At 41.0% G+C, this 22,600-nt stretch overlaps 1 protein-coding gene across 3 annotated transcripts in view; it reads left to right on the top strand.

Moving 5' to 3' along the window:
* The window catches only part of CCDC150 (coiled-coil domain containing 150), a 45,480-nt gene that overhangs the window by 19,687 nt on the left and 3,193 nt on the right, over positions 1-22,600 (top strand). For all 3 annotated transcript variants that reach the window (XM_067548978.1, XM_067548979.1, XM_067548981.1), the window contains 18 exons: positions 199-291; positions 1,610-1,717; positions 3,179-3,303; positions 3,579-3,756; positions 4,269-4,337; positions 5,079-5,171; positions 6,544-6,627; positions 8,476-8,583; positions 8,727-8,789; positions 13,461-13,589; positions 15,709-15,878; positions 17,411-17,504; positions 18,311-18,480; positions 19,337-19,463; positions 20,170-20,364; positions 20,991-21,059; positions 21,145-21,306; positions 21,680-21,766. In XM_067548978.1, coding sequence (XP_067405079.1) covers positions 199-291; positions 1,610-1,717; positions 3,179-3,303; positions 3,579-3,756; positions 4,269-4,337; positions 5,079-5,171; positions 6,544-6,627; positions 8,476-8,583; positions 8,727-8,789; positions 13,461-13,589; positions 15,709-15,878; positions 17,411-17,504; positions 18,311-18,480; positions 19,337-19,463; positions 20,170-20,364; positions 20,991-21,059; positions 21,145-21,306; positions 21,680-21,766 — 2,124 coding nt within the window. The remainder of the gene's footprint in view (positions 1-198; positions 292-1,609; positions 1,718-3,178; positions 3,304-3,578; positions 3,757-4,268; positions 4,338-5,078; positions 5,172-6,543; positions 6,628-8,475; positions 8,584-8,726; positions 8,790-13,460; positions 13,590-15,708; positions 15,879-17,410; positions 17,505-18,310; positions 18,481-19,336; positions 19,464-20,169; positions 20,365-20,990; positions 21,060-21,144; positions 21,307-21,679; positions 21,767-22,600) is intronic.

The following is a 22,600-nucleotide window of genomic DNA, read 5'->3' as shown; positions in this document are numbered from 1 at the left end:
GAGGAAGTTTATGTTAGTGGAGCCCTGGCTGACACATGCAGGGGTTCAGATAGCTTGTGACAGTGCTAACAGGTTCCATTAAACAAAAGGAGAGAGACAAATGTGAAATGCCCTGAAATTCTTGGCTGGATGGTGAAACACACCATGTCTGCTTTAACCTTTTCTCAGGGAGAAATTCTATGTGATTCTTCCCTTTAGAATGCACAGCTGTCTTTCAGCAAAGAACACGAGGAAAATGTGCAGCTGCAATCTGAAATAACAGCTCTGCGAGAGACAGCAGAAAAAGTACAGGTAATGAAACTAGCATCTTTTACCATATCCAGGAGCTGCAGTATGGAGGAGAGGATCCACAGTGACTAATTGAGGGTGATCCTTGCATCTTGATATGCCTCCCTGGTCTAGGGTAAAACTGCACAATGAAATTCAGTCTCTTTGCTGAGCTGGTGACAATGAAAAGGCTTCAGATACAGATGTTAAATATGATGCCTTAGCTTCTTGTTGTAATCTGAAATCCCAAAATATTCACTCAGTTTTATAGTCTCTGACATAGTCACAATACTAACGTAGGCTTCCATTTTTGTGGTTGCTTTTATGGATATACTTAGACTTTTAATCAGGTGCAATTACTACATCTTAAAAAGGTATATTAGGGCAGTTGGCTCTAAGATAACTCATCTCCAACATAAAGGCTGAACATAATTGTGGATACTCCATCACTTGAAATCTTTAAATCATGACTGGATAGCTTTCTAAAAGAGATGTGATAGCTCAAACAGAACTTATTGGCTTGATGATACTGGAGGCAGTATTATGGCCTATATTAGGATATTAGGCAAGAGACAAGTTGATCATAACGGTCCATGCTGGCTGTAGAATCTATGAAAGACACTTAATTGCTGCATTAGTAAAAACAAGATGTGCTGTAAAATGTTTGGAGTTTTTGGCTGTCTAATGCTCTCCTTCACTGCCATCCTGTACAACTATTTCTCTGTTTAGCAGCAGCTCTTCAGTGAAGTGAATGGATCTTTCCAGTGTTGAAGTCTTGGCATTTCTGCAGCACTGCCATACTGTCATTGTAAAGAGCTGTCCTTTACAAAAAAGCATTCTATAATGGTTTTATCACAGAGTTGAGAATAGTACTTATCTCTCCTGATTTCCAGTCCTGTATGTTTGTCACAAGGCCATCTTTCACCTCCTGGAGAAAGGCAAAGGGCAGCCTGCATATAGACAGTCCTGCAGTGGCTGGTTCTAGCCAATTTATTTTTTACACTATAGAATGGAATGGTTCTTTGTTCTTGCCCTCTGCTACTTCAAATACAAAGTGTCATTGAGTGAATCAGGGTAGATCTTCAGTGTCATCAGCTTAGTTGATACTGGTTTGTGCCAATCTTATAGCATTTCTATAGCAGCATGCTTTGTGACCCTTCCACTGAAAACTAGTGTTACCTAAACCCTTTTTTCAGTGAATGTGGTTATAGCAAAGGTCAGATTGACCTTGAAAACTGTAAGGTGATGGTGGTAGAGGAAAGGTAAAAAAAATAATAGGTTTGAGTTTTTATTTTCTCTGTAGAAAGTCTGAAATAAAACTTGTGTGTTTTCTCGTTCCTAGGCCCTTAATGACCAGTTGAATCAGCAGTGCTCAGAAATGAGTGCTACACTTCGAAGTGTTTCCATGGAGAATGCTAAACTCATTTCAGATCATCAGGCCATGCTTAAGGTATGCAGTTCACAATTAGGCTAGTAAAATAGCAAATGTGAAGCATCTGTGGCTCAGAGACCAGGAAATTTGACCAGGAAGAATAGATGAGGGGAAAACTCAATAAAACAGTAGCCTATAGGAATCCAGTAAAATATTTAATGGCTAAAGACTCCAAATTCTAGTCACCTTGATGGAGTTGGTTTTGAACCCCAATAAAACATAAAACCATGTTATCTTATAATTCTGTGTCCTCCTCTAGTTCAAATGACAGGCAGTATCCTTGATAAAACTAAAATTAATGTCAGGGTGGAATCAATGCACAGTGGTATCCACGAGTGTGTTTAATTGACCAGATCCAGAGTTTCACCAGGTCATTCATTCTAATATGTTTCACTTTCTGGAATTTATTGTTCTCTGAAGGCAAAGAGAATGTTTCTCTTATACTCTCCTTCCCCCACATAGTTTCTGCGTTTCCTTCAGTGCAGAACTAGCTCCTACTTATTCTGGGATCTATAACTATTTCTCCGTCAGTCAGTTGGTGTTATCAGAGAATGGCATGAAGCATTCTTTCCTTGGGATAGATAATTCAAAACATAGACTGATAGCAATGTATCAGTCAGTCTATCTTATTCGTTTCTCAAAGATTAAAGACTTCACTCTCTTGCTTTGATGTGTCTAGCAAGTATTTATTTAAAAGTGACATGGTCAAATTGATTTTTTAAATTGACTAAAGAAATTCCAGTTTCTGGTGGGCACCTTTTAAATAGTAAGTACAGATTAAATTAATAAAAATAAAGAGTGTTTATGCTCTCATGCATTGTTTAGAAGGGTATTTTGGGCAGGCCCAAAAACACCACCAAACATTTACATTATTTAATATTTTTATCAATGAACTGGAAGGAAACTCAAAATCATTACTGATAAAAATTGCTGATGGCACACAGATTGGGGGAATGGTAAATAATACACGGGGTAAACTGGGCACCAGTAAACAATATGTGTTTCTATACAGCCAAATGTAAGGTCATCTAAGAACAAAATATAGGTCATCTTTACAGAACAGGGGACTGCATCCTGGAAAGCAGTGACTCTGAAAGAGTGTGGGTCGTGGTGGATAATTGGCTGAACATGAACTCCTGGTGCAATGCTGTGGCCACACACTCATGCAATCCATGGATGTATAAATGGGAATATTGAGTTGGAGTAGAGAGATTATACTACCTCCATATTTGGCACTGGTCTGACCGTTACAGGAATACTGTGTCCAGTTCTGGCATCCACATTTCAAGAAGGATGTTGAAAAATTGGAGTTATGCTATAATATCCCGTACTAAGAGAGGATACAGAAATCCTCTAACTGACCAGGAGGGAGAACTTTGGTTTAAACAGCAACTTTGTGTCCTCTACCTGTCTTCTTTTGCTGCAACCTTTTGCATAATCCTTTAGGCTTTCACACTGACATTTCCTTTGTCTCTTTAGGCAGAACAGGAGAGGATGACACAGAAATTGCAGGAACAAGACTTGCTGCTGGATGCTGCCCGTGCCAACATTATGAGAGAGCTGCAAAGCGTGCAGAACGAAAAAGCCCAACTTCAGAAAGAGCTGTGAGTGAGGAATATTCTAAATCTTTATCCTTTGTTCTTTTCCCCCTTGCCTACTAGTCCTCTTTGGTGTGTCCAGGTCCCTGTATCTCTCCAAGCTTCCTACAGACTCTACTTATTTCCTGCTGGCTGACATTTAGTTGAAAGTTTTGAACACAGTAAAGCAGATACCAACAGGCATATCTGGTATATAACGTAAAATCCATTTTCTGTTCACGATGTCTAATATTGTGACATATAGAACTCCAACTCAGCTGTTTCCTGTTTCACTTATATAGAGAAGCCTTGCACACTGAGCATGCTGGCTGCAGACAAAAAGCATGCCTAGCTGAGGAGACGACAACCACACAGAAGGTACTCCTGGAGTCTACTATTGCTAGACTTCGAGGTGAACTGGAGACAGCACTGCAAGAGAGAGGATCTCTACTGATGGAGAAGGAGAGTCTTCAACAAGAGGTACAAGGGATATTTTACTGTCTCTTCTCTTTATTTTAAAGGTGTATCATAGTAGAAAGCATTTGAACCTGCTTTGCTAAAATTCCCATCTCCCCAGTGTTGGTGAAGTGGTATAGTCTCAGAATCTCTGCAAATGTTGAAAGATGTGTGGGAACATATTATTTGGTCTCCTTCCATTCTGATGCTTTGATGTTGTTGCAGACAGCACTAGTGATAGGACCAGTGGATGGATGTAAGAGAATGGATTGCAGTGTAACTGTTACGATGTTGCCTTGCCCTGTCAAAGAAGGAAAATGAGGAAAATGCCCTGACTGTGTAGGGAGGAAGGGAAAGAGGATGCAAGGGCCCCTCTGTATAGAGCTGTTTCTCATCTCAGGGTTGGTCTGTGATCCCTCTGTCTGAGAAGTGCTACATTTCTCAGTTGGAAGTATTAATGGATCTCTAGGGTGAATCTAGTACAATGGCTTTTTGGCTGATTTTAAAAGTGACTTTATTTTAATTCTTTATCACAGATAAAGAAAGCAGCAAGTGATATAACACTGGAGAGGAATAAACTGGAAGTGGAACTAACTGGGAGCAAGGTACTACCCAGTATGCATGGCTTCGCTCTGACTTCTGATACTATTCCTTCTTTGGGGTTGGTATCCAAAATATAAACAGTTATCTTAATTGAACCTGTGACAGGGAAGCAAGAATCTTCTTCTAGTATTGATGTTAGCAATATCATATGGGTTGGAAAAGAGACCTGAACTCTGGACTGAATTTCAGGACTGTGTCTGCATTAGCAAACTTTAAAGCTATAATTTACCTTTAGTCAGCTCTTTTGACTATAGCAATAATTGCAGCTGTGGTGAGACAGAACTCAGATGTTTTTAGAGCTATGTCGTCTGTGTTAGACTCACATCTACACTACAGCTTCTGCCCTTGCTGGAGGGTTGGTGGTTACATGATACTGTTGCTTAACAGTTGAGTGCACACCTCAGCAGCATCTTCAGCCCTCACTGATTTTTTTAGGCCATGTGTATTTATTATTTGTGTAGCTCTCTCAAACCTACATAGCCTGGAGAAAAAAGATGTTGTATCTGTGATGTATACTTGAGTGTATCTGCAGCTTAGTTATTGCTAAGCTTACCTGATTGGTTAACTTTCTGAGGGAAGGCTGAATCACTAGTGCTGAAGGGAAGGTAAAAGCAAGTAGCTCTGGGTATAAGGGCCTGAGTATAATTCACACATTTGGAGTTGAAGCTTGGTTGAGTGATTTGTCTTGTGTCCAAGACACTTAAAGGGCATGATTGGAATTGGATTTTTCCCTTGTTTTGAAGCTGGAAATGGGCTCTATGAAATCCACACTGGAGACTCTAGAGAAGGAGAACAAGAGGCTAATGGATCGCTTGGCTGCACTGGAACACCAGCAGGTAACCTGAGATTTTCAGTCAGCTTTTGCATTTGGCCTGTGTACTCTGACCTTCAGTTTGTTCTAAAATAGGGTAGGTAACTCTAGTGTTCTGATTGGTGAGTGACTGTGCCAGGAGTCAAACTGCAATCTGAACTAGTTATCATGGTCACATGATATTTCTGTGCCTAGTTTCCAAGCTAGTGGAATGGGAGAGGGGAGACAAAATAATAAAACAACATCTACATGTTAGTTTTGTTTTCAAGTTTCCATTTGAACCCAGTGGCAAACAGTGACACAGACTAGCTACCCCAAGTATGTACCCTGAAGTACAGATATATCAGGGATTTAGTTATGACCTGATATTCCCATGACACTATTCCATTATGTAATGTAGGTGGGACTTTGGCCTGTATACACCATAAGATGGTAGTATTAACTAGCAATGTACAAGACATCTTATGTTGGTACTTTGAGACTTCATTTTTGCTGTCTTTTTTTTTTCTGTCCTCTCACCATTGCTGTAGCACAGATCAACTTGACCCATGCTAGAAACAGTGGAAGTGTTAGTTTAGACCATCTGCAACATTTTGCCCACCGTGTCCTCCAACTGTACTGAGCAGGTCCAGATCTCATCGTAATAAAAACAAGGGCTGTCTATACGAGTTGTGTCAGTGTGAGACTTTCAGAAAAACTTCATTGTAAATAAGTCCTCAGACAGGAAGCTAGAGAAAATTTAGCTGACAGTATATGAATGTCTGTAATATGGTGATGAAAATTAATTATAAGATGGTTAAGTTCTTTAAAATTAGAATGTAATAAGTGACAGTTTATTTAACATCCCCCCTCCTCACACACAATTAGCTTCACAATAGTTAGTCACTCATTATAGGAGTGACTCAACAGAATGTTTAGAAGCTTACAAATAGTGTATCTCCATAATTTGCCAGTTCTTTGTGCCTTCTGGTACCTGTTTTCACTCTGAACCATTTTTTGCCTATGATCCTTGCCTTCCCCATTTTCTCTGTCCTCTGCCAATTCCTTTTGCTCCTCCTTTCCCTCTTGCCAGAGTACAGGTTCCTCTGCCATCCACTTTCTTGCTGCCTGTGCTTCAGGGATTTGTCTGGATGGTTGAGAACCAGTGTGTGCCTGCTTCTTCCTGTAGGCTGAGGTGGCTTATTGAAGCGTGGTATGACTACATTTTTCTCCTGCTCTGTTGTTTCACTTGGTGAGAACTCTTGTTCATTTTAAAATGAAAATCTGGACAAAACAGGAAGGCAAGGGTACTAAAGTGGAAAAGGAATAAACATCAGGGAAAAGCAAGACACTGAAGCCCAAGTTCCTTTTGGCTTGTTTTTCCTAAGAGAAGGTGACTTCTGCTCTTGTTTTCCCAGTATGCTCAACAGCAGGTCGAACAGGTTCTAGCAGAACTGACTGACAGTAAGAATAAACAGGCCTACGACAAAGGAAAACTTCAGGTACCTGATTTTTGCCTTTATTTCAGTTTGGTCAGAGCAGGGAGAAATCCTCCTGCCCCACTGATCCAGATTTGTTTAACCACACCTTTTCCCTATTACATTTGGAAGGAAGTTCTTGTATTTCCTTCCTGTGCAACAGCAGCCAGATATTTTAGTAGTTTTGGATTTTAAACTACCTTTGATCCTAGTCAGACCATTTATTGCCTTTAGGTAAAAGATTGGGCTGAGATGCCTCACTTATTACAGCTATAGGATTCCTGGTAAATAAGTCATTGGATGTCTGAAAATCATTGAGCAACTAAGAAGGGGCATTCTAAATCAACATGCATGTTTAGAAACCCTAGTCAAAGAGAGCCTGGGAATGCACTGTGTCTTGGATAAGCGGATTATTCCAAGGAGTAAAATGAAGGAACAGACAGCATGGTTATAAAGATAGATAAAGAACATTAAGGTAAGTGGACAATAGAAGGGGATGATGAAAGCAAGATATTTTCATTTCTGAGTTGGGGATGGGTACCCTAGAATTTGGGAGATGGGTGTGTGGATTTTGATGTGCTTGTGAAAACACTGCTTGAAAGGAGCCACTGGAGAGAATGGTGGTTATTTACATGGTCAGAAAGCTGCATGTCTGTGTAATGTCACTACATCTGCGATGATGATTATTAGTGAATGCACAAGTGGTACAATAAAGATGGGTAAAGGTCAAAATATAAAATAGGGAGATAAGACAGATATACAAGTCAAAAAACAAAAAATGTCAAAAGTGCCAAAAGGGCTTAGGTAGGCATCACACATGCTTTACCATTCAATAGCTTTGTGGTCAGTAGAGTGGAGGCTGGAAAGTCCTGATAGCCCAGCACGAAACGGACAGCCATTCAGTAAGCATGCAGTTTTCTCAATCTCACTGCAGCTACACAGAGGGCTGTTCCTGAGTCCCCAGGTATAGTCATTTGCTGCCCACTTCACCACTCCACATTTGAACAGTTGAGTTTACACCAGAGACAGCATGGCCACTCAAGGCCAGGAGTCTCTCATAAAGCTGACTGATGAGGAGGGCGTTTCTTACAGGGGAGGCAGCTCATTCCCATTCTGCTCGCTATAACATTACAGCATCCACCAGGAGATGGTCGGTAACATAGTCCATTTTGGTCTTTTATTGATAAGTTGGTGGTGAGGCACCACCTAGATATTTTTGAACAGTGATAGTTGTAGTATCTCATGCATTGTGTCAAGGAGGTTCTTTCCTGTAATATAAGGTCTGATGTTAGGAGGCAGGATATTGGAAAGGACTGGTAATCACTTGGTGTTTTGTGGTCTCAAAGTTCCTGTTCTCGTCGCTAGATTTAATTGTACATCAGCTAGCTTTGTGTGGGGAGAGTTTAACCACACAGGAACACAATGTTCTCCGATTGAGTAGCAGAGAGCTGTCATTGAGCTGGGCAGTGTTTGTGCATTAGCGCCCAAACTGAGCCTGCAAGCTTATTTGAGAGACCATTTCTTTTCTTAATCTTCTGAGCTACCTTGGTGAGATGGTCCTTATAGGTAAGCGTGTGAGCTAGAATTACTCCTAAATATACTGGTGATTGTCACAGTGAGTGGCCAAGGCACTGTACTGAGCTTTGTATTAAAAATGATTTATCTTGTTTTAATTTTGCCTTTATGTGGCAATAAAATGAAATGACTCTCTTGCTGCTTCTGATATTCTGAGACTTTGCTCAGTGTTAATTTCTTTTAGTTTTACAAACAAACACTCTCTTTGCTACTTCGGTGTCTCAAGCCCACTTCTCTTCACTTACTAAATAGGTGCAGTGAGATGTATGCTGACTATGTCTCTGTTTTTTCCTTTAGACCAAAGTACAGCAGCTGGAGGAAGAGCTGCAATCTCTTGCAGATGCACGTTCAGAGAATAGCCACCTTCGCAAGCTGAATACACTCTTGGAGACCAAATATATGCAGGTACAGTCAAACTCAGAGGATTCCTCACTTTTCAGCATTGGGGTCAATCTGCTGCTAAATTTAAATAGCCATTGGAAATCAAACAACACCTCCCGTTAAGAACATCATAGCTTAATACTAACTTTTATTATTATAAATTACAGATGAATGCAGAACTTGACTCTGTCAAGATTAACATGCAAAGGATGGAAGCTCAGCTAAAGCAGGTAACAAAGTAACAAGGTTGTTCTTCTGCAGATTTAATGTGTATGTGTGTTTAGGGCTGGAACATGCCAAAGTGGTGGGACTGTAGGAATTTTCATGTCTGTCTATTCCCGGCTTCTGGTAGAGAATGCTAATTGTCATAGGTTATTTGTCTGCTTTTCTGGGAGGGGAAAAGGAAGAAGGCAGTGAATGTTCAGGCTAAATTGATCTAGATCACTTATTCAGTCTTGTTAGGAGTAACACAAAGAGGGGTCATGTTGTCCTGGGCAGAGGTATTAAGCTTGCAGGTTTTATTTGGTGCACTAGGCCATGTTCTCTGCTGGTCTTGCTTGTGTGTCTGAGAAGAAACAGAACTCTGAATGCTAGTTTAATATTGCACATTAGTTTTTGGTCATAGAAAGAAATTCTTTAGACTCTTAAAGAAAATTACAGTTTATTGTAATTGCCTTAAGTGTGTTCTGTTGGGCTGGAGAGCTCCTAGATGAGTGAATGAAAATGAAATGTGTAAGTTCTGTCTGGTAACCAAGGGACAGCATGGTGCCACACTAGTTTGCACTACAGATTAGAGAGGCAGGATGCAACAGTGGCTGGGTTGTAACACTGTAGAGCAGTAGGTCTTGATTCAATTCCCTACCCTACCACATATCTCCCATAGGCAAATAAATCATTTTGTCTTCATATCGCAGTTTCTCAGTGGGATAATAGCACTGCCCTACCTTACAGGGATGTCATGAGGATAAATACTGGAACTGGGCAGGAAAACGTTAACTCATCAAACAAAAGTTTGAGAATTCAAAAAGCTTTCCCATCCTGAATTGGGATGACTCAAATTTTTGCCAACCAAAAATCCAACAACAACAAATTTTGTTTGAGCCAATCAAAATTCATCTAACCTTAACCTTTCCTGCAAAAAATTTGTTTTGACAAATTAGAATTTTCTGACAAATATTTCATCAAGCAATTCCCAACTAGCTCTATCCAGATACTTTAAAGATTGCGAGACAATCTGACACTATGGTATAAATCCACTCAAGAAAGAGATCTTGGAGTCATTGTGGATAGTTCTCTGAAAACATCCACTTAATGTGCAGCAGCAGTCAAAAAAGATAACAGAATATTAGGGATCATTAGGAAAGGGATAGATAATAAGACAGAAAATCTTGAATACTGCGTGCAGATTTGGTCACTCCATCTCAAAAAAGATATATCGGAATTGGAAAAGGTACAGAAAAGGGTAATTAAAATGATTAGGGGTATGGAAAAGCTTCCATATGAGGAGAGATTAGTAAGACTGGAACTTTTCAGCTTGGAAAAGAGACCACTAAGGGGGATATGATAGAGGTCTATAAAATCATGACTGGTGTGGAGAAGGTAAATACGGAAGTGTTATTTACTCCTCATAACACAAGAACTAGGGGTCACCAAATGAAATTAATAGACAGCAGCTTTAAAATGAACAAAAAGTAGTATTTCTTCACTCAACGTACAGTCAGCCTGTGGAACTTCTTGCCAGAGGATGTTGTGAAAGCGAAGACTATAACAGGGTTTAAAAAAGAACTAGATAAATTCATGGAGGATAGGTTCATCAATGGCTATTAGACAGATGGGCAGATATTGGACGACGGGATTGATCACATGATGATTATCTGTTCTGTTCATTCCCTGTGAAGCACCTGGCATTGGCCATTGTCAGAAGACAGGATATTGACCAGGTACCATTGGTCTGACCCAGTATGGCCATTCTTATGTTCTTTTCCACACCAAAACCCACTATCTGAATGCCCTCAAACTTTGGGAAAGCGATTTACAAAAGTAACTTAATATTATTTCCATTCTACAAAGAGGGGAAAAATGGAGACACAGAAAGGTCTCACAGCAAGTGATTGTCAGAGTAATTAATAGAACCCTTAGAATGTGCTGCCTTATATGACCCAACATTATGTTCCAGATGGTGAACTGTTACATTCTGCTTGGTGGGATCACAATACATAGTAAGATAAGAATGACAAGGCATAATGACATCACGTGTTGTTCTAATGCTGTACTGGTGAACAGTGATGTGCTAGCAAGATATGAAGGGAAATCACACTGATTAGCTTCCTTAGTTAATTGCTGTGGAAAGTTTGGTCTTATAAAGTGTTAGGAAAGCAAACTCAAAAATAACCCCACATTAATCTAAAATAGCAAATGATGCTTTAAAATGGCTTACAAAGTCTCTATACAGCGATGCAGTGCAGGAAGAAAATGCAGTATTTGTGAGTGTGGCCTCTGTTGTGTCTTCAGTGGATAGACATTTTTAGGGGGTAGTTTGTTACCTTACTGTGTGCTCTTCTGGTTGTTCTCTATGTCTTGCTCTTTCCCACTCCTCCCTCCCCATTTTTCTCTACTTGGACTGATTGATTTGTTTTGTATCAACCATGCCACCAAAAAGAAGAAAATCCCCAGAGAGGCTCTGGCAGCAGAAGCCCAATGTTTGTTATATTAGGTCAGATACGGGTGGTTTGGGAGAGGGAGCTGCAGGCTTTGGATCGCATGCTTCTCCGGTCCATTACCCTTCACACCGGGTTCATTTCATGCCGGGTCTACATTCAAGGAAGTCTACTTCTGAATGTGGGGACTGTCCTCGAATCTCTCTAAGGACTCTGTTAAATGCTATTAAGACCATGGAGGAAAGGCTGGAGGGTAAAATAGACATCCTTGCTCCAAGGCTACTGAAAACTGAATGGTCTGCAGAACTTAGTGAAGATTTCCTGATGGTGAGTGAAGACTTAGAAACATAAATTAGCAGGGGGTGCTCAACCTACGGCTCAACAGAGCATTTTATAAGGCCCGGGGCCTGCGTCAACAGACTATACTAACGGTGCATTCATTAGCATTTTGTCATCATGTTTGCATCATTTTAGTTACCACAAGTGTGTACATAGATAATACTGTACATAGAAACATCCTGTTCAAATACATACGAAACAAGCTGAACCTAAAATATAAATCAATATGGGTGACTTTAAATCTTATTAAAATAGGTAGAATCTGTTTGGCTCACAAAGGTTGTGCTTAGGTTTATGTGGTCCCCTTGTGTAATAAGGTTGGACACCACTGAACTAAAGGATGGAAACTTCAAGGCAGTTTCTGGGGCATAAATAATTAAATTGTTAGCAAAAATAAGGAAATACTGGAAAATACCAAAGACTGAAAGTATTCTTGATTCTAGACTTGGGATCATGTAGTTGTGGTCCTGCCTGAACTGTTGATGTAAGAAAGCCAGACCACCTTCTGACTGATGCTATATATTTAATTCATTTGAAGACAAGAATCAGGTTTGGTTTATAATGGGAATGTGACAAAGGAAGCTCTCTGTGTTCTAACTCATATCTTAATAACCCAACTCAGAAGCTGTGAACTTGATTTACACGTGAAGTTTCAAGGAACAGAGTAGAAACTGAAACTTTGAGTTACCCTGGGTGACACAAAGTAGATCATCTTTGATTTTGAGGAAGCCAAAAGAATTTTAGTTTTAAAGTATTTTTCCTTGGGAACCAGAGATTGGAGAATATTGTGTACCTGATACTCAGAGGAAGTCATTAAAAGTTGCCATTTGTTATTCCAGAAATATAACTGGCCTTTTCTGGTTTCCATTTTTTCGACAATACATCGGAAGTTTGGCTACAATCTCTTCCTTTCAGCCATCTGTTTTTGAATTACCTATTTTGTGTTGTCTTTTAATATTAACATGAGTGGTATACCTAGAGACATGTTCCTATGCCCAGAGCTATAGTTATGGCTAGCAGTATCCAGATGAGTCTCATGAAATGTTAGCTATTTGTGTTAAAGTGGCCTTTGGATTTTGAAAATTGATTTTCCCCTCCTTCCTGTCTGTTACAAACTGTGGACTATATTTAGAGCCTTGCAAATCTGTAGATATCCACTTTATATCTGTGGACCATTTTTGTGGATCACAGATTGGATGCGGATACAAATTTAGTATCCATGCAGGGCACTAACTATAAGGATTATGGAAGATTAGTGAGCAGTGGCTCTTTTCTTGCTTAGTCTAAATTTATTTAATCTAATTTTAATTAATAAATGTAATAATTAAACAGTCAGTGATGGAACTAAAATGAGGAAATGCTTGAAGAATGGCGATCTGTAGTGAGAAACCGGAATGACTAGTAATAAAGCACCCATGTCACTGTACATCATAATAAATATTTAAAAATCCATTGAACTAGAAGACTATCCTCTAATAATAAAACCAATGCAATAAATCAGATCAATAGATTCAGGAAAAAGCACATGCTTGTTTCACTGCTACTTTATTTTATTTTAAAGCTTGGGTTCTGAGGGAAATATTAGATCTTTGTTTCATAAAGTCAAAGAGGTTTAATGCCCCCGAAGGAAAGTACCGTGGCCCCCTACTGGGGCTGGAGTTTCCAGTTCCATCTCTTTATCTCCCTCATCAAACCTGGATGAAGGGATGGCAGTTTCTTTCTAATGTTTTTTTTTGAAAAACAAAATCCCTTGTTTTAAATACCAAATCAAGGTCTCTTGTTTTCAGAATATGTAGACCATTTTGCTGGGAAAGTCTCCCCACAACCTTAAATTGTAAACTATTAGAACCAATTTCTGTGATTTGGAAAACTAGAATTCACCTCCTCCTCTTTTTCTTTGAAAAGGCGCAGACCATCCTTGAAAGAAAAGAAGAAGAATTTTCTATGGCAATCAAGTCACGTGATGAGGCATTGCGAGAGAGTCAGAAAATTAAGGGGCACATGGAAGCCATGGAAGAGAGGGAGAAGCACAAGGCAAGGAAGCAGGATTTTTTTTAAAAGGAGACAAATCTGTTATAGTCTGGCTCAGGTTCCAGCACAGCAAATTTAAGCTTCAACATATGTCTTATTAACTTGTTGGTGTCTTTATCGACAACGGTGCTCCGATACTGGTTCTGGAACAGGTGTAGAATACTGACTCCTGAATGTCAAAGTGCTGGCAATCCTGTATGCTGTTTTACAGTATTATTCTTTTAACTGATGGTCATTGATAAAGTAGGTAACCAGTTGGTAACTAGTGGTTTAATATTTACTTTAAAAGTTCTATATCAGCAATTAGGATCTGATTCTCCTCATACATCAGTGTAAGTCAGGAGTTATTATCTTGAAATCAGTGGAGTTAACACTTAGGTAAAATGGGTGTGAGGAGTCCCCAATTTTATATTTAATGTTGGGCCCTAAAGCTTTGAACAAGGGTACAAAATACAATCTGGCAGATGCAACACAGTCAGTGTGAACTTCAAAGTGAACAATCCCGCAACGTGCTAATAGAGTTCTTGCCTGTTCCCTAAGCTGACAGGAGCTGACTGCCACAGAGGCAGCATGCTCAACCAGTGTTGGTGAAGTAGGAGGGGGTTAGGGCTGGCCCTCCTTAGACAGAATGCCAGGTTACTCTAACAATTAAACCAAAGGGAAGGGTGGGAAATGGAGAGGAATTCTGGAGAACTTTCCTCCCCCCACCATACTTCCAAACAGAGGCAGAAGGAGATGTTGTGGTAATTGGGCCTACAAATTTACCCTAATTGTAAGCTCATCTGTAAAAAGTAAGTGAAAGTTCATAAGATGTCACAAATGCCGTAACAAATGTTGATGGGAAAAGGTATGAAAGAGAGACAGACTGAATTAGTCCACTCACCATTCCTTTTTGGAGTTGTTAAGAAAGATACTTTAGAGAGAAAAATTGGTTATTGGATGCCACCCTCAAAATTTCCTGGGACCCCAGGTCTGTGTCATCCTGATCCTAAGAGATGTCCTGACCAGCCCAAGCCAAAGAGAGGGAGCCACGTGACACTGCCACTGGCTCCAGTAGAACCTCGAATACCACTTGGGATGTGAGACTTCGTCTCCCCACCCCTCCCAAAAAAGTGTGTGCTTTTCCTTCTTTCCTATCCCCCCTCCTTTTTCCTTCTGTCTAATAAGACTCTGGCTTAGCTGGTCAACACTATATTTTGTAACACTGTGGTAAGTTCGTGACCAGAAAGAGACAGCTAAATGCAATGCCCTCCTGAACAGCCTGATGCTGGTACAAGTTTGCCAGGTCTTGGAATGACTGATAAGACCTTGTGCTGTGCCTGTATTTTTCCAGCAGTGTAGTTGCAAATGAAAATCAACACCAGAGACAGAAACTTCATTTTCTATTTTCTGACGAAGTGGGTTACAGCCCACGAAAGCTTATGCCTGCGGAAATTAAATTTGTTAGTCTTTAAAGTGCTACAGGACTCTCGTTGTTTTTGCTTTATACACACTAACACGGCTACTCCCCAGGAACTTTTCATTTTCTATCTTTGCTGTTCTTTTCTCTCCCTCATGTATGTTCATCTTGTTTTATCTTTTAGGAAATGGGATCAGACTTTAACAACAAGAAGAACTACAACTGCTCTTACCCATCTCTACTAACTTCTTTTCTTTTTTCCCCAAAAGGACAATTATTACAATCTAAGAAAGTATCAGACAAGGGTTTTTTCCTTCTCAAGACTCTCTCTAACTAAAGGGATAGGAAAAAAGGGATGTTGTTGAAATAAAAGCCTTATTTATTTATTACTTTACATTTTAAATGGTTTAATTGTTTCTTTCTTTTCTTTATCTTTAACAAAAGGCTAAAAGAATTTTTAATTATGTGTTTGCCATGGTACCAAGCAGGCTGAAGTCTCTATATACTAAACCCTGAACCTTGTTTAAAGTTGGACAGTGACTGGGTTATGTTAACACCTTTGGCCCATATCTTCCATTAAATTAATACAATAAAGACCAGGCCTATCTTCCCTGAGCCTGCAGGGGTGTAGGCTACTTATAATTTACCTGAGGAGTATGACCAAAGTAGTCTCTATTGGAAGTTAACCAATTTCCCCACTCTGCCTGCTTGCTTGTATTTTAGATGGCAAACTTACAGCATCAGCTAGAAGAGGCAAAGGAGGATAATGACAAGGTGACAGCTATGCTGGAGAACGTGCTGGCTTCTCACAGCAAGATGCAGTCAGCTCTGGAGAAGGTGCAAACTGAACTGGGGCGCAAGGATTCTGAGATCACAGGTCTCAGAAAAGACAGGTAACTGTGCTTGAAACTCTTCTCTGTGGCTCTGTATCTGCATTGTAATGAAAAACTAGACAAGCCACACCAGGAAATGGCTTGATCTCTGGTCCTTTCCCTAAGGCTCAAGACCATTATCTGTCTTTTGGGAAGTAAGCAGACTATATAGGTCCAGAAAAAGTAGTTCCTAGTGAATCCAATTTGTTTTTATAAATTCCTGCGGTTAGTTTTTCTGCAATATTGAGAGAATGGAGGCATAGCAGTGGTAAAGCAGCCGCTGTTTTGCCCCTAAAGTACACATGGCCAGCTCTGTATGGGTTATAGCTGAGAATACACTGCCTACTCTGTTAATCTACCTATCGTTCTTGTGCAGCAGGCACACTGCACCTGCTTCATAAAACTATCCCCAGAAGTCAATCACGTGTAGGGATTTATAACTGGGGATAGTGGGAGTCAACATCCAAAAACCTTCTACTGACTGTTTTGATATCCTTAATGTATGACGTTTTTTTCCCAACTGGAGCATAACTCCTTGAGTATCTCTGCAAATTTCAGGGCATACATACCCTGGAATTTGTCTTACTTTGTGTAGTAACTGCTGATTGTTTTAATATTAGGGGAAGTGCTGTTATTACATAGCCAATATCGGATAAATAATCCCTATAGGAGTTTATGTAGGCAGCAGAGAGGAGATTGCATTGTAAATGCAAATAGCACATTAGCTGTATTTTTGTCTCTGATCTTGGCTGTTATCATTCCTTGTTATCTAACTTCATTAGCACATGGAAAGACTGCTCCATTTTCTATGTGGACAGAATTTATTCTGTAATTTTTGTGATTTTTTTTATTCTAGTTTGAACCAGTTAACATCCCTGCCTGGCCCAAAATCTCACAGGTCAAAGATATCTGAGAATTTGCAATACTTTCCTCCATATGTTTGTGGACTCTGTTAGTTGTAAAAGAAAATGTCAGATTGATGAGTTGGCAGGACACATAATTACAGTCATGATGTGATCCAGTGAAGCCTGCCAGCCACATGTACAATGCTATTTATGGGCAGGCAACTCCTGTCAGCCATGTATCTAGTGCCAGTCATGATACTATAGGCTAGCAATTCCTGTGTAGCAGATTCTCATTCTGTTGAATGGGAGATGGTTATATGTTGCTGCACAGCAAATCATAGTGCTGAGAACTGGATGATGCTATAAAATTAAAAGCTGATCTTGGATGCCTAGACCAACTAGCTAACAGAAATGTAATGTGGCCTAGCTTTGTAAATTGCATGGGAATACACCAAGTGGAATGATACCAGTGCCTGAAGCCAATTCATCATCTCATGGTGTACATCAGAAAGGGAAGAAATTGGGGGGGCGAGAGGGAAGATGAACTGAGTTTTAATTTCAGTCGTAGTCCAAACTGAATACTTTGAAGGTAGAAAACTAAACTGTGATATTGCCCCTTCCCTACAAGGGAGAGCAAGGCAGAGGTGGCTTTGCTGTTAACCATACCCTTTGATCAGTTCTTTATACTCTCACTTCTTTTGTTTGCAGGACCCAGAGCCAACAGAAAACCCAGAGGTTAGAGACAGAATTGGAACAGTGTCAAGCCAAACTGGTTGTCATAGAAACTCAGCACAATTGTCAGGTAGAGATCAAGTTTTTCCAATCATAATAGGTGGGATTAGTTCTGTATACTGAACCATCCTGCTTTTTTTTTTGGAAGATGGAATGTGTCAGAGTATCTGACGGGAAACTTGCAAGGCAAAATCTTTTGTAAACATTGGGGTAGATCATTTTCTGGAGATTATAGAAAGGAAGCTTTACTCTATCCAGAGAGGCCTTCAGAGAGGTAACCTTCCAACTGTCTTTACATGGAAACAGAATGTGGACGCAGTATTTATTTTGTTTTGGTCCTCACATTCTCCTCTTTACCTCTCTTTTTAGTGGGGGAGGGCATTGCTGCTTGTTTTTAACCTTTGAAATATTTAGTCTAGTCTTCTGTTTTTTGCTGGAGGCATCTCTTGGGCCATGTCTAAACCTAGAAGGATCATTGTGTTTTAAAACTGGTTACCTTAAAGATGATTTTGCCCTTAATGTAGTCAGGGCAGCTGTATTTTAGTGTCAGTCATGGTTACCATGGGGTACCTTCACTTGGAAGGAAGTTTGCTGTCTTGTGAAGCCTTGATGCAAAGCAGGATTTGCATCCTGGTGATCTGAAATTGATTCTGAGGATCTCCCTCTGGCAAATACCAATGGTGTGTTAGCAGCCACTGCCTAACGACCTAGCAATTGTGGGCAGTTGGTGGTCAGAGTTCTAGTCCAGTGAACTGACACTAACTGGGAGAAAAAATCCCATCTGTTCTTACTGGGGAGGTGGTGAGGGAAGAATTGTTTCTATACATTCTTTTCATTCAACTAAATAGGAATTAACTCTCTCTCTTTACCCCTGAGGTGGACCCACTTTGTAAAGCACTAGACGTCGCTAGAGCAGACAACAAGAAACTTGCTCTGAATTTGGAACAAGCTCTGCAGGCGAATAGTACTCTACAGAGCAAGCTGATCCATGCTCAGGAAGAATTGGACCGCAAAGAAATTGAGCATCAACAATTGATGGCCTGCAGGTAAGAACAGGTGCCAGGCGCGGTGGCTGAGGAACACTTTGCTTTTCCATTTCTAACTGTGGAGCTTCTGGCCTTTTCCATCCTTTTATCAGTAGCAGCAACAACCTTAGTGGGGTGTCTGCTGAGCCAGCAGCTTGGTGGACACTGATGGACTGGTGCAAAGCCACAGGAATGAACTGTTTGCCTGCTGATGGAATGACTTTTCCAGGCTCCTCTGCAGTGTTAGAAAACTGCAACTGGAGCCCAATATTTCCTCTGTACTGTGTGTGGAGCAGCCCGGAATGCAGGAGCACTATGCTGCTGTTTGAGTGGCTGACGGCACTTGCAATAGAGCTATCATTCCTGTACTGCCAGCAGGGGATGGGGGAGAGGAAGGAATCTCCCTCCTGGAAACTGCAGGCTGCTTGCTGATGGAAATCCATCATAATTTCCTTAGAGATGAGGAATATTATGAGCTGGAGCAGTTTGCCTCATTCTCTTGGGTCTGAACTCTGCAGGCTGGCCTAGAGCAGTCACCTGCTGGCTCTGAGGGGAAGCCTCCCTCAGGCAAGGAGAATCTATCTTGTATTGCTATTTGGAGCTGCTGTTGAGGAAAGAAATGTGCTGAACATGCAGCTGAGTGGGCACATTGAACTAGTCCCCGGACTGCCATGCTTCAAAAGCTAAATCAGATCTTTGTGGCTCACATAATGTGGCAAAATGAGGTCCACCCAAGCAAAGGAAATATTTTTGGACCATCACTTTTTCCTGCTGTTTTCTTTTTGTGGTCAGGTCTTTCCACTTGTAATGTTTTATGAAGTCACTCAATAGGGTTAATTTTCTATAGCTTGTGCGTGTCTTCCCTCTTTCCTGAAAGGGAGCAGCTAATTGAGGAAGCCAAGATGGAAGAAAAGCTGTATTCCGAACGCTTGGAGTCTTTGAAGCAGCAGTTTCAGACCGAGCGAGAAGCTACAAGGAAAGCAGCTCACAGGGAATCTGCTGAGGTGAGGAGGGGCCGAATTGCAAGATTCACTTCATGATCAGTTTCAAGAGAAGAGCCCTGCTTCCCAACAATAAGAAAACAGGATACAGAAGTGATCCATGACACTTCCTGTCCCCCTTTTGTATTGCAGTATCACTTGGTAGTAACACAGAGAGTTTTGGCCTGCTGTGGACAACATGACACCCTGGTGGCTGTAGCATAGTTAGTGACGGATTTATCACGTTGGTCTCCTCCCTTTGTTTTTTGTGCAAACATAACTGTATTCACCTCTAGATCCTATGGAATAAACCAAAAATTAATTGGATACGGTGTCCAGGAAGGACCCAAAAGCTATAGTCTGAAGGTTGTATGGTGTTTGATAGCAGCCTCCAATTACTACAAAACCCTTGTGATAAAAACATGGTATATGGCAAAGAAGAGGCAGTAAAGGGCAGTCTCTACTTCTTTGATCTGTTCTGAGCAACATTCTTTCTATAATCTGTGTTCTCTGTCCATAGAAGTATTAAGAAACCCAGAGGTCAAGCTGTGCATTCCTTCATTCCCTATGAATAACTGGAGAATCCAGCTTACCAGCTACCTTATCACCTTCTAAATAGGAAACTTGTCACTCTTCCTGGTGATGTTCACAAGAAATACATGTCTTTGATTACTCTAACCAGACATTTTTCGGGATGAGCATGAACTGACCTCTTCTGTATGCCTCCTAGCTGAAGAAAGCCCTTGAAGAGGCTTCTTCCAAGTCTGCTGAAGTGTCTAGAGCTAACAGGGACCTGCGACAGAAAGTAATGGAACTGGAAAAATCTCTGGTCAGTCACAAAGGGAAGCTAAAGGGTCAAAGAGCTCAAATCAGGCACTACTTGGCCTCCAAGGCTAACAACATCCAGAACACAGAGAGGATAAAGGTTTGTGTAGATACCGCTTCACCCTGAAAAACCCTGTTTATACACTCTCTCTCCCCAGAAAGGGAAGAACTGCTGTCCCTATGCAGTGGAGCCAGGCCAGGGTACAGCTATTAGTATGGAAAAAGCAAATCTACCCTGGAGTGTGGTGCCAATAGGAGTCTATTAGTGTCAGTAACAGCTAGAAAATGCTTGGCCTTTGTTTCTTTTCTTCCTACATTAAATGTGGTTGGTTTTGCTATGGAGTCACTTTGTAACTCAATGGATGACTTCCTGGCAGCCCTTTGTTTCCCAATTCTGTAGATTGGATAATGTATCTTTTTGCCAATGGATCAGGTTGAAGGGAAGGGCCTGCAGCTTCTGGCTGCCTTTGTGTCCTTTTATAAACCAGTGATTTCCAGTCAGTAGAACGCCCACTGGTGCTGGTATTGTGCCTCCCTCTCCCTGCCTCAATGAAGATCCTCTGTACTGGGCTCCAGTGCTACTCTGCTGCCTGCTTGCCCCCAGCAATGCACATGTGACGCCAAACCTCAAGTCACACAGTAAGGCTGGGGTGTGGAGGAGCCCAAGTTCTGTCACATGATACAATTACCCTGGGGCATCCTCATTTCATTTAAAATTATTTTCAGGAGATTGAGTCTGAGCTGAGGCAAATGGAGCTAATGAAGGAGCAGTATCAGAAGAAAAACTGTGAACAGGTGGGAGCAAACTATACAAATTCCCCTTTCCATTAGATTAGAGTCTACATGCGGTCACTGAGATCTCATTTTATGCCATCTCTAGTCACAGAGCATCCAAAAATTCATGACAGAGTTAACAAGTCTTCAGAGTGAGATGCAAACCTTGGCCAAAAACCAGCATGAAGTGGCAACACGGAACAGGCAGCTGGAGACCCAGCTAGAAATGGAGCAGAAAGTGCGGCAGCAGCTGGAGAACCAGTGTCAGGTAAAATGCTCACAGCCTTGAAAATACAGGGAGATCCAGGCTGAGGCTGAATGATCCTGTCCTGGGGCTGAATGCTTATTGCCTCTGAGCATGTTGTTGGGGCCACCTCCATAAGGTCCTGTTTACTTCCCATTCCAAGAGAGATTTTATAACCTCTCTTTATAGCTGCTTATTGGAGCATGTCCAGCAATGTATGGCATGTTCTACTGTGCAGCTTAGTATCTGACCTACAGGGCTGGGAATGACAGGCTGTTGTTCTAACAAACGTTTCTAGTCCAGATTCCTGCTCCTTCTGTTATACAGAAGTGGTTTGTGTCATGTCCTCCATCAGCAAAATAAACAGAGGTCTGGGTGTTTGTTTTTCTCTCTCCAGAAGCTGGAAGATACAGTCAAACAGTTGAAGAAATGCAAAGAGGAAACCGAGCATAAATTGAAAGAAGCCAGTGTAGAGTCAGAACAGGTGAGTACAACAGTAGGAAAGAAGAGATCCTCTGAATAGAGCTAGAGTTCTCCTTCCTTGGGGATGACAAGATCTGTTTGTGAGACATGCACTGAGGGGCCCGTTAAGAGCAGGGCTTTGATGAAGTGGGAAGTAAGGTGTAGCCCCAGTTTATTTCTCTCCATGGCAGTTGGCTGGTGCTTATCCCCAGCCCTTCTTCAGTTAGTGCTCTTAATAGTGTCCTATACAAATTATTTTAGTTTTAAATGTGAGTCACATTTCTCCATGCACCTCATCTCTTATTGAAAGCCTATGGTATTGCACTGTAATAGTCCAAAGCATGATAACTTACAGGAGTGTTACTACATACATTTGGTTCCAAATTCTGCATACTTTAGTTATTTTACAAGGGGAGGTGTCCAGTGTAGGAAAGGGAGTAAGTAACAAAGGTCCTTTCAATTCAAGCTCTACAGTACATTGTAGCGTCTGTATATAGGATTGTTCTTAACAAGAGTTCTTGCAAATACAGGAGGTGAAATAACTTGCTGATACAGTGGGGATGGTAATTTTACAGCATTTGTCATTCTTTGAATGATCCTGGTGCCAGTACATCTCCATGCAAAGGCCATGATCTCCCATCTTTCTTCTGTGGCTTGCTGTATTCAGCCTCCATTTTACTCTCTTTCTCCACCACCTTCTTGATGCTTTTCCCTCATTAGAATTGTCTTCCCATGGTCTAATGCTAATGAGATGCCCATTAGTTACCCAGTGAGGGGGTAACAGCAGTGCAGTGTGGATCTCTTCCACCCCTTCCATAATGTTGCAGAAAGGAGGTCAGGATGGCCAAGTGGTGTA

The sequence above is a fragment of the Emydura macquarii genome, unplaced genomic scaffold (genome assembly GCF_026122565.2).
Source record: "Emydura macquarii macquarii isolate MOO-44397 ecotype Brisbane River unplaced genomic scaffold, CSIRO-AGI_Emac_v2 contig_1253, whole genome shotgun sequence".
NCBI lineage: Eukaryota > Metazoa > Chordata > Testudines > Chelidae > Emydura > Emydura macquarii.
The sequence above is the reverse complement of the archived record's forward strand: the minus strand, read 5'-3'. Positions and strand labels throughout refer to the sequence as shown.